Consider the following 18548-nt stretch of genomic DNA (forward strand, 5'->3'; position numbering starts at 1 on the left):
AGCAACACTCCCTAGGACCTTACCATTTAAGTGTATAAGTCCTGCTAAGATTTGCTTTCCCAAAATGCCGCACCTTGCATTTATCTGAATTAAACTCCATCTGCCACTTCTCAGCCCATTGGCCCATCTGGTCAAGATCCTGTTGTAATCTGAGGTAGTCCTCTTCGCTGTCCACTACACTTCCAATTTTGGTGTCATCTGCAAACTTACTAACTGTACCTCTTATGATCGCATCCAAATCATTTATGTAAATGACAAAATATCAAGGGCCCAGCACCGATCCTTGTGGCGCTCCACTGGTCACAGGCCTCCAGTCTGAAAAACAACCCTCCACCACCACCCTCTGTCTTCTACCTTTGAGCTTGTTCTGTATCCAAATGGCTAGTTCTCCCTGTATTCCATGAGATCTAATCTTGCTAATCAGTCTCCCATGGGGAACCTTGTCGAACGCCTTACTGTCTAAGGATTTGAAGTTCTGCACAGTTCAAGCAATTTCCTTTCTTGTAGGGCTAGTTTTAAGTATGCACAGATGAAAAGATGATCTATCTTCATTAGATTGCTGTGGAACTCTGCACATAATAAGGCAAATATCAGTTAATATATAATCAGTCACTCCTGATGAAGGGCTCTGGCCCGAAACGTCGAATTTTCTGTTCCTTGGATGCTGCCTGACCTGTGCTTTAACCAGCAACACATTTTCAGTTCTGATCTCCAGCATCTGCAGACCTCACTTTTTACTCGAAGATTTTAACCTACTGCGAATCCTCTTGCAAGGATGCCTTCCTTGAAGAAGCTCTCTTCCTCCCTCTACAAGGATTTCAGTGAGTCTCTCTCTCACTGCACCCCCCAGGTCATCTCCTCTGCACAGAAGCTCTTCAGCCACGTTCTCAAACAGCCTCGCTACCACAGCCACATCTCCTTCCTCAGCACCTGCCTACGGAACCGACTGATCCCGCACGGACTCCGGACTACATTCCAACCAACAAAATTTGGACCAAACCAGGATAACCTGTACCTACAACAAATCCAAAGCCTCCAGCAACAGACCTCCCTCCGGATCCTCCGCTCCACCCTTGCAGCCATGCGTCGCTACCTACATTCCCTGCAATCAGCCCTATCCCAGCTCAGGATAACACTCTCAAACTTGCAAAGGACCTCTACTGTTCTTCATCTACAGAAGAATTCACACACTAAACAAACAGTTCTTCCTAGCCATATCAGAAATTAGACAGTAAGTACCGAAAACTTTAATGTACTTGCCCCCACACTCGTGGTTCCTCAACCGTTCCAGAATCTTCCGTCGGCCTCTACAATCTGTCGGACGCCATTACACACGTGGCCGCTACAGCGCCCGCGGCACCAACGGCCGACGACGACCGTGACGTCACTTCCGCCCCCACCGACCTCGCAGCCTCTGCGATCGCTGCCCAAACAACCGCCCTGGTGATCGCCGCACAGACAACTGCTTCCACGATCGCCAGGAAGATCGCCGACGGACTCGCGACCCCAGCGGCTACAGGGAATGACAACGGTTCTTTCGTCGCCACAACAATTTCCGCCCCTTCGGTTGCCGTCGCCGCAGCCACTTCTGCCCCCCACTGACATCACTAACCTGCATGACCACAACGCCTCAGGTGTCTCCGCCCCCACGCCGACTTTTGTCACCACACGTAACCCCGCCCCCACACCGAGCTTCGTCACCATGTCTAACCCCGCCCCACGTCGATCTCTGCATCGCCCCCGCCCCCACTCCCAGCTCCAGTCCCACACCAGGTCCGAGCTCCCAGCCTTACCGGATCTTCACCATCCCTCCAGACCTCCCCCTCTCTGAGAATGAAAGATCAGTCCTCAGCAGAGGCCTCACCATTCCCCTACACCCTCGGATTAATGAGTTCAACGTGCGGCGAGATATTGAACAATTCTTCCGCTGCCTTCGCCTCTGTGCCTACTTTTACAACCAAGACTCCCACCCACCCTCTGACGACCCCTTCTCCTGTCTCCAACACACCCCATCCACCTGGACACCCCGTGCTGGCCTCTTACCCGCCCTCGATCTATTTATAGCCAATTGCCGCTGCGACATTAACCGACTCAACCTGTCCACCTCTCTCACCCACTCCAACCTCTCACCCTCAGCCCTCCACTCCCTCCGCTCCAACCCCAACCTCACCATCAAACCGGCAGACAAGGGAGGCGCGGTAGTAGTTTGGCGCACCGACCTTTATACCACTGAGGCCAAAAGCCAGCTCGCGGACGCCTCCTATTGTCCCCCTGACCATGACCCCACCTCCCACCACCAAACCATCATCTCCCAGACCATCCATAACCTCATCACCTCAGGGGATCTCCCATCCACCGCCTCCAACCTCATAGTCCCACAACCCCGCACTGCCTGTTTCTACCTCCTGCCCAAAATCCACAAACCTGACTGCCCTGGCCGACCCATTGTCTCAGCCTGCTCCTGCCCCACCGAACTCATCTCCGCGTACCTCGACACGGTTCTGTCCCCTTTAGTCCAAGAACTTCCCACCTATGTTCGGGACACCACCCACGCCCTCCACCACCTCCATGATTTTCGCTTCCCCTGTCCCCAATGCCTTATCTTCACGATGGACATCCAGTCCCTGTATACCTCCATCCCCCATCACGAAGGACTCAAAGCCCTCCGCTTCTTCCTTTCCCGCCGCACCAACCAGTACCCTTCCACTGACACCCTCCTTCGACTGGCTGAACTGGTCCTCACCGTGAATAACTTCTCTTTCCAATCCTCCCACTTCCTCCAAACTAAAGGAATTGCCATGGGCCCCAGCTATGCCTGTCTCTTCGTAGGATATGTGGAACAGTCCATCTTCCGCAACTACACTGGCACCACCCCCCACCTTTTCCTCCACTACATCGATGACTGTATCGGCGCTACCTCGTGCTCCCACGAGGAGGTTGAACAGTTCATCAACTTTACCAACACCTTCCATCCTGACCTCAAATTCACCTGGACTGTCTCAGACTCCTCCCTCCCTTTCCTAGACCTTTCCATTTCTATCTTGGGCGACCGAATCAACACAGACATCTACTATAAACCGACTGACTCCCACAGCTACCTGGACTACACCTCCTCCCACCCTGCCCCCTGTAAAAACTCCATCCCATATTCCCAATTCCTTCGTCTCTGCCGCATCTGCACCCAGGCGGACCAGTTCCAATACCGTACAGCCCAGATGGCCGCCTCCTTCAAGGACCACAGATTTCCCCCCAGACATGATTGACGATGCCCTCCACCGCATCTCCTCCACTTCCCGCTCCTCTGCCCTTGAGTCCCGCCCTCCAACCGCCACCAAGACAGAATCCCACTGGTTCTCACCTATCACCCCACCAACCTCCGTATACAGCGCATCATCCACCGTCATTTCCGCCACCTCCAAACGGACCCCACCGCCAGGGATATATTTCCCTCCCCTCCCTTATCAGCGTTCCGCAAAGACCCCTCCCTTCGCGACTCCCTCATCGGGTCCACACCCCCCACCAACCCAACCTCCACTCCCGGCACCTTCCCCCTGCAACCGTAGGAAATGCAAAACTTGCGCCCACACCACCTCCCTTACTTCTCTCCAAGGCCCCAAGGGATCCTTCCATATCCGCCACAAATCTACCTGCACCTCCCCACACATCTATTGCATCCACTACACCCGATGTGGCCTCTATATTGGGGAGACGGGCTGCCTACTTGCAGAACGCTTCAGGGAACACCTCTGGGATGCCCGGACCAACCAACCCAACCACCCCGTGGCTCAGCACTTTAACTCTCCCTCACACTCCACCGAGGACATGCAGGTCCTTGGACTCTTCCATCACCAGAACATCATAACACGACAGTTGGAGGAAGAGCGCCTCATCTTCCGCCTGGGAACCCTCCAACCACAAGGGATGAACTCCGATTTCTCCAGTTTCCTCATTTCCCCTCTCCCCACCTTGTCTCAGTCAATTCCCTCGAACTCAGCACCGCCCTCCTAACCTGCAATCTTCTTCCTGACCTCTCCGCCTCCATCCCACTCCGGCCTATCACCCTCATCTTGACCTCCTTCCACCTATCACATCGCCATCGCCCCTCCCCCAAGTCCCTCCTCCCTACCTTTTATCTTAGCCTGCCTGGCACACTCTCCTCATTCCTGATGAAGGGCTCTGGCCCGAAATGTCGAATTTCCTGTTCTTTGGATGCTGCCTGACCTGCTGTGCTTTAACCAGCAACACATATTCAGCAAATATCAGTTAATGACTTATCATTGTTGCAGCCTCCATTGGTCTGCGATGGATGGTTGGAACAACAAACAGAAAAGGCTCTGGTTATGGCAACAATGACATTCACTGGAATTTAATTTTTTAGTTACTGGTAGTACCACAGACTGAGAAATATATATTTCTTTTGAAGAGTTGTAACAGATACATTATCCCCTTGACTCCAGTATCTAAATTGCTATTTAGTGTAGAGATCACTGTAGAATGCCACCTTAATCTGTACAAAAAGGATAGCATGGTTTGGTATCCTTTTGTGATGTGTGTGAAACCATTCGCACTGTAGAAAGAAATGGTGAGATTAGATATTGTCAGAATTCTACACCAGTAGTATCACTTGCAAATCTGACCTGTTGATGTTTTCAGTATACAGCCAGTTCTTCCAGAACATAACTGTGTTCCTGTGCGCTCCCATGTTATACCAAAAACTCTCAATACAAATAGCATGTGGTGTTGGCGATGCAATCGCATTATAGCCAATGCATACTTTGGACGTTCATGCTTTAGAAACAGCGTTCCTTACTCACCCAATTGTCGCAACCAATTTGCATTAATGAAAGTCACATTACATCAGAACTGACTAATGAAATTTCAGTCTAAATGGAAATGACTTTGTTAAAACAAGTTTTCTTTTAAAGGATTCATTTTCTAATAAATTGTGCTGCTAACTTATTCAAATGTCTGTATTTTACTGAATCTGAGCCATTTTGAGGGTTGAAAAGTGAGGTCATAGAAAAGCACAGCCAGTCAGGCAGCATTCGAGGAGCAGGAGAGTTGACATTTTGAGCATAAGCTTTCCTGATGAAGAGCTCATGCTCAAATTAGACTGTCCTCTGATATTGCCTGATCAGCTGTGCTTTCTGAGCACCACACTTTTTGACTCCTCTCCAACATCTGCAATCGTTACTTCTCATTTTCAAGGTTATTTGGATTAAGATTGACTTTCGTTACTTGGTTAAATATTTAATGTGGTCCCATCCTTGACAAACAGGTGCTTTGTCTGTGAATTAGGTGGATCCGGTCCTGCAGAGTGCTGTTGTATAACAGGGTCAAAGGTTACAATTTGTAGCTGCCTCTCCAAGAATACATGCTATTTACAGACCAATTGTCATTCTTTAATTTATTAGCTGATTGGCTAGGCCTAAGTCTTGTTTGAAACATTTTTCTTTGTAAATTCATTAGGTTTTCTGTTTTCACTCTTTGGGTGATGGGGAGTGGACAAGGAGGGATTTGTTTGCTAACTTCAGATATTTCTGGCTATCCTGTTCTTGCTGGTCTATAGCAACAGCAGGGGACAGTGAGGTTTGCAAATACTGCAGATCAGTTGTGTTGCTGGAAATTCTGTTGAAGGGCTCTGGCTCAAAACATCGTTTTTTTTTCTTTTTCTCTGTTCGGATGCTGCCTGACCTGTGCTTTTCCAGCAACACACAACACTAGCAACAGCAGCTCAATCAGTCTGAGATTATTATCATTATGCAGTTCTTTAACTTAAACTCCTGGTGGTGTTCTCAATAATATAACATTCTCATACTCCAAAACAAATGTAATCTTGTGCAGTGTGTTCTGTTAAAATATAATGGGTGTGTTCCTCTGCAACCACATGTTATAGAAAATTACTATACCCTTTTTCCAAACAGCATCCAAACAATTAATCTGCCACATTATAGCCAATTTGTGTTGATGAAATAGTTATTACACTTGAACAACCTGTTCAGCATAATATGTAAAACACTTACATTTCAGGTTGTGCAACTCTTCTGGTATTTTAGTAGTGTCTGACTTCCATCCAGTTTATAGTGCAAAAAGGAAAATGTGGTCCCTTACAACAGTTTGAAGTTGATTATCATGCTGAAGGATGTATGGTTTGTGGGAGTAAGTGAATCAGTGTAATGGATTTTACTTTATTTCTTCTCACCCTCCCCGCCCTTGTGCAAGTCTATAATATTAGTAGCACTTCCAAAACTAGTAAAAGTCTGTTTTTGGCACCTGCACAAAACATACCTGATATGAAATTTAGGGTTTTAAGTTTTGTCCAGATTAGACATTGGAGTAAATCTATTGAGACCTTTTAAACCCATTTACTGAAAATGAAAAGTAGCTGGGCATGAGTGCATTGTTCCTCAGACTTTCACACTTCAAATATGAAATAAAATAGGCTGTACAGAACTCGAAGCACGTTTAAGATAACTTGTTGCATTCTCAGCTGACTTTACTGTTTTCTGAAATGAGATGTTAAATTAAACATTACAGTCTGTGTACATTCCCCTGAAGGTATTTGCTTTTCTCCATTCATTAACTTCATTAAATTTTGTGTATGTGGAACTTGCATGTATCTCTTCAAATGCAATTTTTCTGTGCATTTGTGTGGAAATGGAACTGTATAGCATTGAAGTTCAAAATTTAGTTTTAAGTTTTGAAGACTATCAAATTTAAATGTGTTTTCATTTGAGATTTTGTAAAATATGCTATCACCACTGGATTTTTTAACAAAGATAATGCCCTAGCTCCTGATGGCTGTGGGTAAATGCACCACATAACACGGAGTTGTGTAAACCAGGCAGATATTTGGGATGTTTGATCTCAATCCTGAGTGTTACATTTTTTTAGCACACCGGCGTTTATTTTTTTGATTAGGTGGGTGAAGACTTGATGACAGGTGAGGTAGAAATGTCTGTATACATGCAGCTAGAAAGTACTAATGGACGTCAGTTGAGAGGGTCGCACTTGATTGCGGTCTGTTTCAATACACGTAAGGATTGTGAAAGGGAGATAAGGTGAGGTAGGCAAGTAATTCTCCATCTCTTAAGAATATTCTGTATGAACCCCTCTTGTTCTACTATCCTCTCCATTGGAGTCCAGAGGAGCTATCAATACCTTTCCCTCCTTTCTCTCTCCTCCTCTCTCTTCTTTCCCCCCCCCCCCCCCCCCCCCCCCCCCCAATTCAGTTGCTAATGATATCAACCCAGCCTCTGCAAAAGATCAGCTCTAGCTCCATTTCCAAGGAGCAAAAGACTGATCTCTCAAAGGATGCGCCAGTCAGGCTGTTTCCTGCACCTTGCAGGGTTCAGGGGGAAATCAAGTACTAGGATTTTGGAATGAAGGGTTTGAGTTACAAATAGGCTGCGACTTTCTTGACTGGAGCATAGGAGGTTGCAAAGTGACCTTAAAAGCTTAAAATCATGAGGGGCATAGATAAGTAAACAAAGGTGTTTTCCCAAAATTGGGGGAATTCAATATTATGGGCATATTTTTAAGATGAGATTTAAACAGGGCATGAGGGGCACTTTTTTTTTTGTGGTTTAGTGTGTGGAGTGAACTGCCAGAGGAAGTGGTGGCTGCAGGTACAGTTGCAACATTTAAAAGATAATTGGATAAGTACATGAATAGGAAAGATTTGGAGGATATGGGCCAAACGCAGGTAAGTGGAACTAGTTTAGTTTGGGAACATAGTCCACACTGACCCGTTGGGCCAAAAGGTCTGTTTCCATGCTATGTAACTGAGTGGTGCTGTTTAGAAATGACAGACAAAACGTTGTCTTTTACTGTCCTTCCAATCAAATGTAAAGTACAATTATTTTTTTAATTTGAGCAACCAATTGCTTCCATCAAGACTGAATATATAGGATTTCCAAAGCAGATAGTTTGACTATTACCTGAATGTAATTGTTCAACATGAAACTTCTAAAGAAAATCAGAATGCTGGGGCTATACAGCAAGTTTGGCGTTCTTTAAAAGAAGCAGAACAAATGTTTCAAGTTGGTGATCTTGTTTATCCATGTTTCCTATTTTGAAGTTTCCAGAATCCATTTTGTCTTTAATTAGGAAATTGTGCAAAAAATATCAACATAATTTAAATGAGCATGAGTTCACAATGTACAATGCTTGTAATTTAAGTTGCTAATTAGCCTCCTGCAGAATCCATTAGAGGGGTTCTGCGGGGAAAGTTTGTATTTATTCAGTAGATGAGTAAATGACCCGAACTTGGACTATTTTGGCCTTGTACTGTGGTGTCATGTAACTGGGAAATATTCTGTCCCAGTACTGAGATTCTCTAGACAAATAATTATAAATTGCAGTAACCATGTTGACTAAATGACCTGAATCAGATTATTGAACTCAATATAGCAACTTTGTTTATAGTTCCTTTGAGCATGGAAAATGTTGAAACGAACTTCCCAGCTAGAGTGCAGATAATAACTAGATATAATTGAGCCAAGGAATATCTTCCCATGGAAGAATATTGTGAACTTGATTGAAAACTGTGTACGCATGTGTTGGATTTTTAAAGTGGAGAGCTTTGCTACAGAACATCCCATTCACTTGAGAACTGTTCACACTTTGCAAGATTTCTGTTATTCATTTGCAGATGTTAATTAATTTGTTTACTGTTGGCTTATTACTGACTTGTGTTTTAAATTTTGCTACCAAGGAAGCTACCAGTTCAATGTTATTCTGCTAGTTTTAGGTAATTCTTTTTTCTTTAATCAGGGTAGCCCAGAATTTGTGGCGACTTCTGAATGTGTGCATTACTTTGAATGGAAGACTTTTGTAGCCTGCAAGAAGAGCACCTTCACCCCCCAAAAAGAGGTAAATGCAAGTACCCCACGTGTTGGCATATTCTTGATCTGCTAAAATCTGAATTGGGGCTGTAAGTAATGATGTAAAACTTGCAGGGGAGTGAATGATGCTCCCTGAACTAATCATACTGGTGATAAGTACATGTGATTGAATTAAATGTGTTCCTATTTAATTCAGCATTATTTTTGAACTAAAAATCGCACTTTCAAGTTCGTTGTGATGAAATGGCTGAACCTGAATTGTGATAGTTCAGATAGCTATTGGACTTGAGGATCCTTCATTATTGCTGGTCATTTTTATTTCTCACTTCAGTTATCAGGTAGAGGTGTAAGTGCCTAGCAGAGCAGTTACTATAGTTATTTTAAAATGTAACTTAATTTACTATAGGTGCTTACTATATTACACAAGAATTACAAAAGTTGGACATGTTACTAGTTTTCAGCAAAAGGAAAGTGGAGGGGAGAGATAAAGAACAAAGTAGAAGGTCTAGTTTGTGAAAGCCAGTGGATTACTAAAGAATTAATAGTGCAAGTCCAAAGATAATGGGATAAGGAAAGAACTGAAGGATTTGATAGAGGAATTTTGACAAGAATCATGAGTAGCTGCTGGTGTTACAGGAAGCAGTGTGCAAAGAAATGTCACCAGATCATCACTTCCTTTTGGCCTTGAGCCAACACCTGTCATTTAATCCCCTTTCCCCACCCACCCCTCTTCCCCTTTTCATTTGCTCAAAACCTTTTAGAACTGGGATAGGTTAGAAATTTTAACCTGAAATGCTAACAATTTCTCTTTCCTGAGATGCTGCTTGACTTGCTTGGGTTTTCCAGTATTTGCATTTGATCTTGATCCATTGATTGGCTGAAGATTGTGCCCCATTTGTCCACTGGGTCTCATTCTGCTTCAGTCCCTGTGGCGATCTAATGGCTACAAGTCTCCTCAGATAAAGGATTGAGTTCTATAGGTGATAATCATCTAAATACAGAACTCTGCCTGCCTCTGAAATGACTAAAACGGCTCTGAAAATAACCTTGAAAGTTTGACTTTCTGCATTATAGATTAAATTTTTTGTGTACCTAGTTTTTACCACAAGCAAAAATATGAACTTGTATATTTTACATTGACCTTGATTTTTCTCCTTTCATTGTTTCTTTTGTAATTATTGTCAGTTGTATTGCAGAAACTGATTATTCCTTCTATCTTATGCAGTCATCACCTGCAAAACAAAAAGTACAGACCCTAAATTACACAAGCTCAGACTGCATAGCATTTCACACTCAATTCTTATGATGCAAGAAGGTGCCATTTGGCCCGTGTCAGTATTGGCTCTTCAAATGAGCATAATTGCCTAGTGCCAATCTACTTTCTCCCTGTACCCTTTGTCGTCGTAATCATCTAATGCCCACTTGAATGCCTCAGTTGAGCCAGCCTCTATCACATTTCCAGGCAGTGCATTCCATATCCTAACTACTCGCTGAGTTTTTTTCTCTCTCTCATCACCTTAAACTATGTCCTCTTGTTCTTTTATGTGTGGAAACAGGTTCTCCATATCCATTTGCATCATCAACCTGCTTGTGGCTTTGAAAAGCTTGATCACATTCTCTCAGCTGCCTTCTCCCCAAGGAGAACAGACCAAACTACAGTCTGTCTTCATTATTGAAATTTCTATTCCTGCAACCACTTCAGCAGTAGATCACTCCTCCACATTCTTCAATGCATTCATGTCTTTGTTGCGATGTGGTACTCAATTGTATACAATGCTCCATCTGAAAAGTATCTTATACAACTTTGACATCACCCTCCTTTGAGAATTTTTCTTTATTGTGCTACTTCTGATGTGGATGGATAGCCATGTAGCTGGTAATATAATGGCTTACAAAGTGTGCAATTGCATTTGCAGTACGGTGATATATAAGCAGACGATAATTAAAGATTTCCTCTCTGGTTTGTCCCACCTGTGAGCTTGCACTGTTCTAAGAGCCAGCTGTCAATCATCTCTGCTTGCTTTTTCCTTGTCTATTACTTTTATCACTCAAAAGAATTAGTCAGGAATGGTTTTTTAAAAAAAAACTTAGTACACAGTACTAAGTTTATTTAGTCACATCATAGAAACAAGTTAGTTTGCAAATATGACTACATACAATGCTTCATCCAATGTAGTTGGACCTTGAATATTGTATCCACCTAGGCATGGCCATCAGGCAGCAGTCTTTCTTTCAAACTCTGGGGTGTGTGCTTTCTCTGCTCCTACCTGAGATCCAAAGTGATGTATCTAATTTGAAAAAAAGTTTTGGCCCTGTCAGACATTTTACTCCATCATTTGCACAGCCATGAGTCCTGTTGTGGGTGACTTCCCAGTGGCTAATTGAGCTTGCAAATTGTAATTGTTTTTATAATGGTTCAGAAAGCAAACGACCTCACTTCACTAAGGTTGTTCGCTGTTTATAGTTCACGTTCAGTAGGCTTCAATTGATCCTTTTAAGAAATATTAGTAAATTGAAGCGGGCGGATCTGCAAAAGTGATTTCCAGCAGACTTTGTTTTGAAGCAAATTCTTTAAATTGCTCAATGAATAAGCCTTATAAGTAATTTCAAATTTTTAAAAATTGCCATATTAAGAGCATATTCTCAAATGTATTTTGGGACAGTCTGAATATCTAAGGCAAACTCCCCTCATTTTCTATCCATTGCTTTTCAATCGATGGGAAAGCATAGCAACTAAGCATCAGTTCTCAATGAAGCTGATGAATTAGGATCGTACAGGAAATGTGCATTCATCAAATTATTATTAGTTTGTTTTTATGATTCATGGTTTTAATTAAGATATTTATTCTTGATGTGACGGATGTTCCTTGATTGAACTTTAAAAGCAAGTGTATTCATGTTCACTTAAAATTAACTCTTTAAGGTTCCTTGTTACGTCATTGATGAAGTTGGAAAGAAACGTGATTTGAATCCACTCATAAAGATGTCGGGAGGCTATTTGGTTGATTCTCCTGATGATGATGATTTGTATATCAACATTTGTAGAGATATAGGTTAGTTATCTTTTTTCTCAACTGATCACTTTTTCTCTAATTTGCGTTGAGTTCATAAACTTTGTGCCCTATTTGCTTTTACCAACTTATTAATGTCACTCATTACTGCTCCCTTTTTGAAATCGAAGAATGAAACCATTTAAGATTTTCTGAACAAAAAATTGACTAACCAAACTGAAAGCTAAAATTGATAGTCCAGATGGATTGCATCTGTGTTTTGGGGGGCGGGGGGGGGGGGCGGGCGGGGGGGGGGGGGGGGGGGGGGGGGGGGGAAGAGAGATTAGGGACGAGATATAAAAGGCTAATATAGAAATGTAAGATTTCATTTGAAATAAATACTGCCCCGAAACCAACCTACCAGAGTTCTTTGAAGAATTATGAAAGGGTAAGATCATATTTCGATTTCCAACCTATCTTTTGAAGAAATCACATGGACTGAAGCCAAGGTGTAGTCAGGGGCAAGAAGCTGTTTTAAAAAAAAATGCGGCGGGCAGGGGGGTGGATGAGTGGGTGGGAAAGGGGTTAAAGCACTTTCTCAGGTTGGTTGTTCCATAGGTTCAGTTCTGATTTTTTTTGCCGGCTGCTTATATAAATAAGAGTCTAAAATTGGATGTATTTTTGCAAATTGAGGATGTTGTCTCATTGGAGCGAAAGTTAGTATAGAAGAGAGCTGGCATAAAATACAGAAAAACACATTATTAAAATTGATGGGTGTAAATGGGTAAGTCAGCATTAACATTGAGGTATATTTTAGTGCCCACAGACTCCAGTTATTGGCTAATGAGTAGTGGAACTGAAGATTTGGAATATAGATCTACTTATCAAAAGTAGATATTCAGGCACTAAGTTTGCAAAAATGATCATTTGAAATGATGCAGAAGTGAAAGGCTATATCTATCAGAAGAATTGAACAGGCTAGGACTGTTTTCCTTAATATTGGGCTCGTGCATGGCTTAGAGGTCTTTTATATTTTCAAAGAAATTGGATAGTGTAGATCTCAAATTCTAGAAGGCACTAAAACTAGAGAGAAATGCAACTCCTGGACAAACTTTGTCTGGTGAATAGATGTAGTGTGGAAATCTGTCAGAGTTGAGAATTTTTCTTTATGGGATGTGGGTGAGTTTGGCCATTTCTGATTTGCCCTCGTACCGAGTGGCTTTCTAGATCGTTTTCCAAGGAATTGAGTTTCATGTGGGCCAAAGCAGGTAAGGTTTGCTTCCATAACTATGAAACTATCATATTTATCATTACAAATATTGGCTTTTAATTCTGGCTTTAATTGATTTTTAAACTCATCCACCTGTTATTTTGGCATTGAAACTGTATCACCAGGGCTTTTGACTGCACCTCTGGATAAGTGGTCTAAAAGCATTATCACTGTCTCAACTCCTCTCCACAAAAATATAGATTTAAGGGAAGCTGGATACATGAGAGGAAGGACTAGAAAGACTATTAGGTTGAGCATGAGCATTAGTATGGATTGAAAAAACAATGCAGGGAATTCTCATTCAGATAGCATTGGTGAGAGTAATGTTTTGGACTTACATTTTCAACTGAACTGGATAGTCGAATGTACACCAGAATCCGTTTTAAACGAGTGAAAAAGGGAGTGTGGGATTAAGAACAAAAAATCTCAGGATTGAGAATAAGAGATTCAATGTTTGAAAAGTTTGGTGCAAGGTCAAAGGAAGTGGGTAGGAGATGAGTAGGAAACATTTAGATGTGGCTGGAGGTGGTGTGAATGACATTTAACAGCTTAGTTTCAAAAGCAAATGGAGGAAAACACGAGTAAAACCAAAACTGGTAAACCAGTGGGGATAAAGTTCATTGTTTGAAATTGTTGAACTGCGTACCGAATCTGGAGGTCTAATAGAAAGATGAGGTTCAGCTAAGTTTGCATTGAACTTGATTGAAACACTGCATGAGTCAGCACAATGGTCAATGTGAGAAAGCGAGACTATTAAAGATGATATCATTATGCTTGTGGTTATCAATCTGTTTGGTTTACTGGTGTAGAGTAGACACCATATGAATAGTATTCTAGATTTACTCCTGGTAAGTGCATTAATCTTGAAAAGGATGTGGAAAGAGTGGTTGTATCGCTTTCATAGCATTTTTTTCATGTAAGCAAAGAGGAGTATTGTACATTTGGTATCATAAAACAAAGTTGTTTTTGAAATGAAGGGGGGGATGGGTGGGGAAGATATTTGGAATTCCACTTCATGTGGTTGAAATGGTGGAGCATGCACCGTGACTCCGGAAGCTGTGCAAAGTGAGGACCTAAGGAATGCTATCCTTGAAAGGGAGGGTAGATGGTGAGAACAGAAATGCAGAAAATAAGATAGAGGACTCCAACCACTGAGGGAGTTTCCAGTTGAGGAAAGAGGAAGGCTGCATCATTAGAACAGATGTGACAGACTGGGAAACTCCAAATGGATTGGAATCTTTTCAGAAGTGAAGAATAGGGATATATAGTTGTGGAGGAGCCAGCGGGCATAAATATTTGTTAACCATCCCCAATGAATTGGGGGGAAAAAAGAATTGACCTGAATATTTGCATTGCTTTCGCATGGGCCATCTCTGACACTTAATATCTGCGGATAGATTAGGTTGAGGTTGGTAAGCGTCAAGATGGTCCATGTGAAAGCAATGTTTCCATTTGGGCTGAAAAGGAAACTATACCAATGTGATCCTCAAATACTTTTTTTAAAAAGGGGGTGCCTCAGTAAGACTGGGACAAGGAAAGTTCATACAACCCACAAAAAACAGGCATCATTTGAAACGACGCACAGAAAGGTGTTTTATCTGGAGAAAATGAATCGGGTTGAAATTCTTCAGTGTAAGATCAAATGCAACCATGTGGAAGAATTTGGTCCTTTGAGAAAGAAGCTAACATTGGAGTCAGATGTACAGCATGGAAACAGAATTTGCTGATATGCAGAGAGACTGGAATGTGAAGAGTAGTGATCGTGGCAGTTGGATAGTTGGTGATGGTAGGTGTAGAAACTGAGGAAGCGTTCAGTTCATTCACAGTGTAGTCTGAAACACTTGGTATACGAGGGCAATCCTGTTGGTAGATTTTGGAAATGAGAATTAAAGCTGACTGTTTGTTTGAGGTTAGACAAGAGGATTCGCTTGACAGTATTGCAAACTCCGCATGGAATTTAACAAATATTCTGTGCCTGGTTTTGGCAGGTTTTTGATTTAATAATTTTTCTTGGTTTTGGAAAGCAGCTTTTTGTCATTCTGCTATTTGCATTGCTCTTCAGCATGTATTTTGCTTTACTTGTTCCTTTACCACTGCCTTTGGCCTTGCATCACCTGCTCTTGTAATTTAGTCTCTCCTGTCTTGCAGTTTTTCCTCTTTTCATGTTCTCACCACTTCACTTAGAATACAGAACATACAACAGTACAGCCCCTTCAGCCTTCACTGTTGTGCTGGCTGTTTATCCTTCTAAGATCAGACTATCCTATATACCCTTGCACTAACTTCCATATGCCTATACAAGAGTCACTTAAATATCCCTAATGCATCTGACTACTACACTTCTGGCAGTGCATTTCACGTGTCCTCTATTCTGAATGACGAACCTACCTCTGACACTTCCCCAAACCTCCTTCCAATGACCTTAAAATAATGCCCCCTCATGATTGACATTTCTGCCGTGGGGAAAAGTCTCTGGCTATTCACTGTATCTTTGCCCCTCAATATCATGTACACCTCTATCAAATCACCCCTTGTCCTCCTTCACTCCATTGTGAAAAACCCTTATACTTCCTGTCTAACTTCCTGGTTTCTATGAAAGAAAGTTGACTTCTACATTTAACTCTACAGGTGTCAGTTGACCTGTGCAGTTGCTATTTCAGACTCCAAATTCTCAGGACTTTGCTGTATAGCACAAGTTGACATTGTTGGGAAAACATTACGAATTTAACTGATTTTAAATTTGTTAATGTAATTTCTAGCACACTTCTACTTGTAACTTTTTGATAACATGTTTGCAAAACTCAGAACATTTAGTACTTTGAGTACTGTGAACAGTCAGAAGTACGTGGTGTTTGAGTTGATCAATCAGTCATTGGGATATGGAACCTAAGCATCTGGCATTGCAAATACACTGAAATTCCTTTTTCCCATTGTTCATTATCAGTCAACCTAATAATGTGCCTCACTTGTTTGAAGCCGCGTATATTTGTATGCAGGTTGAAAAGGAGCTTGTCGAGGCATGTAAATGAAGTAGAGTAGTATTGGGATGCACACTCTAACACATTGACCAATCAATTGACTAAAAGCAATTAACATCTTTTGCTTTATTACAAATCATTGATCCTTTTTGAAATTTTGCATTTTTGTTCTGAGTGCAAGATAATTTTTAATGGAATTATTCTTTAGCAAGTATATGGTTGTGTCCCTTTTGTGCTGTAATTACTTTGCAGTGCTTTAATTTATGAAGGAAATAGCATAAGTTTTGGTTCTAGTATTAAGTGTTATTTGTTTAATTGCTAGCTCCTTCAGGCAAGACGTCTGCATGTAAATCTAGCAGCAGTGCCTGTTTGTTGAAAGGATCCACTGCATTTGATGTTGGACAACCCACAGATGCTTTAAAACTAATTGACAAAGACAGGTAAGAAATGTCGCTGAAATTTCAAGGGTCACACTTGATTTACCAGAACACAAATTTTAAATGTAGAGCTTACGCTGTGATTACATTGAAGTTATTTGCACATAATTTCCATTTTAACCTGAATTCAGATTCTTTTTATAAATTGTGTTCTCCACCATGTATAGTCAAGAACTACAGTATTTAATGTTTGTATCAGTTAATATCTTTAGATGCGAGATGGTCAGTTAACTGGTATTGGTTCATGTTTTAATATTCCTTCTGAGACTGCAAATTCTGAAATTCTGAAACTTTTACTTACTTTACAATTTTTATGGTCTAAGCAGCATTTTATTATTTGATTCATCTGCTATATTCAGTGTATTTAACTTTCATTTTCCATTAGACTTAATTTTTGCATTTTTAGAATGGTAAACATTTCCTGTATGGTACAGCTTTAGATGCAGTAAAAGTGAAATTAAAAATGAAATTGACATTGAGCAGTGGTGAGAAACTGGCTGATTAATGATTTGACTACCTTTAGAGCAAAAGGCTCCAGAGCATTCTATTCTATTTTTTTTTCCCTCAAGTATAACTCATTTGTAGTAGTGCTTGAATCTTGTCTCTTTCTAACAAGAGAATGAATGTGCTCTGTTGTTTGGAGATATTTAGACGGATAGATATTTATTGGCTGTCTATTTTAACCTGGCTGACTTGACTTATTTAAAATCTGAAAAATGTGGCATGTAATTGGTCACCTTGGTAACTGGAATTTTTTTAACCGTATTAACCTGTGGCCTAATGAGCCAGAGTTATAACGCACTTCTCCAGCCTGTTGCCTCATTGGCATCTGGAGACACTTGTTAGGGTGGCAAGGTGGCTGTGGTTAGCACTGCTGCCTCACAGCACCAGGGACCCAGGTTCAATTCCCACCTCTGGCAACTGACTGTGGAGTTTGCACAATCTCCCTGTGTCTGCGTGGGTTTCCTCCGGGTGCTCCAGTTTCTTCCCACAGTCCAAAGCTGTGCAGATTAGGTGAATTGGCTGTGCTAAATTGCCCATAATGTTAGATGAATTAGTCAGGGGTAAATATAGGGGGGTAGGTTTTTCTTCAGGGGGTCGGTGTGGACTTGTTGGGCCAAAGGGTCTGTTTCCACACTGTAGGTAATGTAATCTTGTGATGTAGATGAGCACCAGATTGTGCAGGGCTTGATACAGCTGGACGCTTACTGTTAAATCTTGATCCTTCCTTTGATTTTATAAATAAGGCTTTGGAAATTTGGTATCCTTGGAAAAAGAAACAAAAGAACTTTAGATTTGCAAATCAAGGTCAAAAGTGCTCATACTAGTTTCTTTCTTAAATAATTGCTTTGGTCTTCATGTAAGAGCCTGTTAGCCAATTTCATTGTGTTCTGTTTTAGGCTGGTTATCACCGTGCTCTCACCAGTGCATGCTGCCGCGCCCACCCCCTCCCATTATTGCCCTTCCATTATTGCGCTGGAGGAGGTGGTAAGCCAATTGGATAGTGAAGGATCAGTGAGTGATATCGTTCCACGTCAGGATGATGGGACACTTGGAGGGAAATGGTGATTCCATGCATCCATAGTATCACCCCGCTCACTACTCCCAAAAAAAACCCACCCAAGTAGAGGTTGAGCATTTGGAAGGTACTATTGGAAGACTTCTGGTCAGCTCCCACTCTGTATTAGAGTGAATGAATTGTGAAAGTGGTTGATGGGGTGCAAATCAAAAAAGCAGCATTCTCTTGGATTGTGTCAAACATGGAGTATTAGCAAGCGTAAGGGAGGCAATTGCTTGCTACAGAGTTCTTGGCCTTGGATCTGCTCTTGTAGCCAGAGTCTGCCTGGTCCAGTTTAGGTTCTGGTCAACAGTAATCCCCAGGATGATTTGAGTGGTGGAAATGCCTTATTTAATAACTTTGTACCTAAATGCATGCAGCTTTCTGAATACATTTGAGCTGACGGCACAGCAATAAATGTGTACAACCTGGTGGAGATTATTGAAATGCAGTGACAGGGAGGTCAGGG

At 42.0% G+C, this 18548-nt stretch overlaps 1 protein-coding gene across 3 annotated transcripts in view; it reads left to right on the forward strand.

Moving 5' to 3' along the window:
* igf2r (insulin-like growth factor 2 receptor) overlaps positions 1-18548 on the forward strand; it is a 226884-nt gene that overhangs the window by 33144 nt on the left and 175192 nt on the right. For all 3 annotated transcript variants that reach the window (XM_060831661.1, XM_060831659.1, XM_060831660.1), the window contains exons 4-6: positions 8776-8874; positions 11770-11899; positions 16407-16524. In XM_060831661.1, the coding sequence (XP_060687644.1) occupies positions 8776-8874; positions 11770-11899; positions 16407-16524 (347 nt within the window). The remainder of the gene's footprint in view (positions 1-8775; positions 8875-11769; positions 11900-16406; positions 16525-18548) is intronic.

This window comes from Hemiscyllium ocellatum, chromosome 10 (assembly GCF_020745735.1).
Source record: "Hemiscyllium ocellatum isolate sHemOce1 chromosome 10, sHemOce1.pat.X.cur, whole genome shotgun sequence".
NCBI lineage: Eukaryota > Metazoa > Chordata > Chondrichthyes > Orectolobiformes > Hemiscylliidae > Hemiscyllium > Hemiscyllium ocellatum.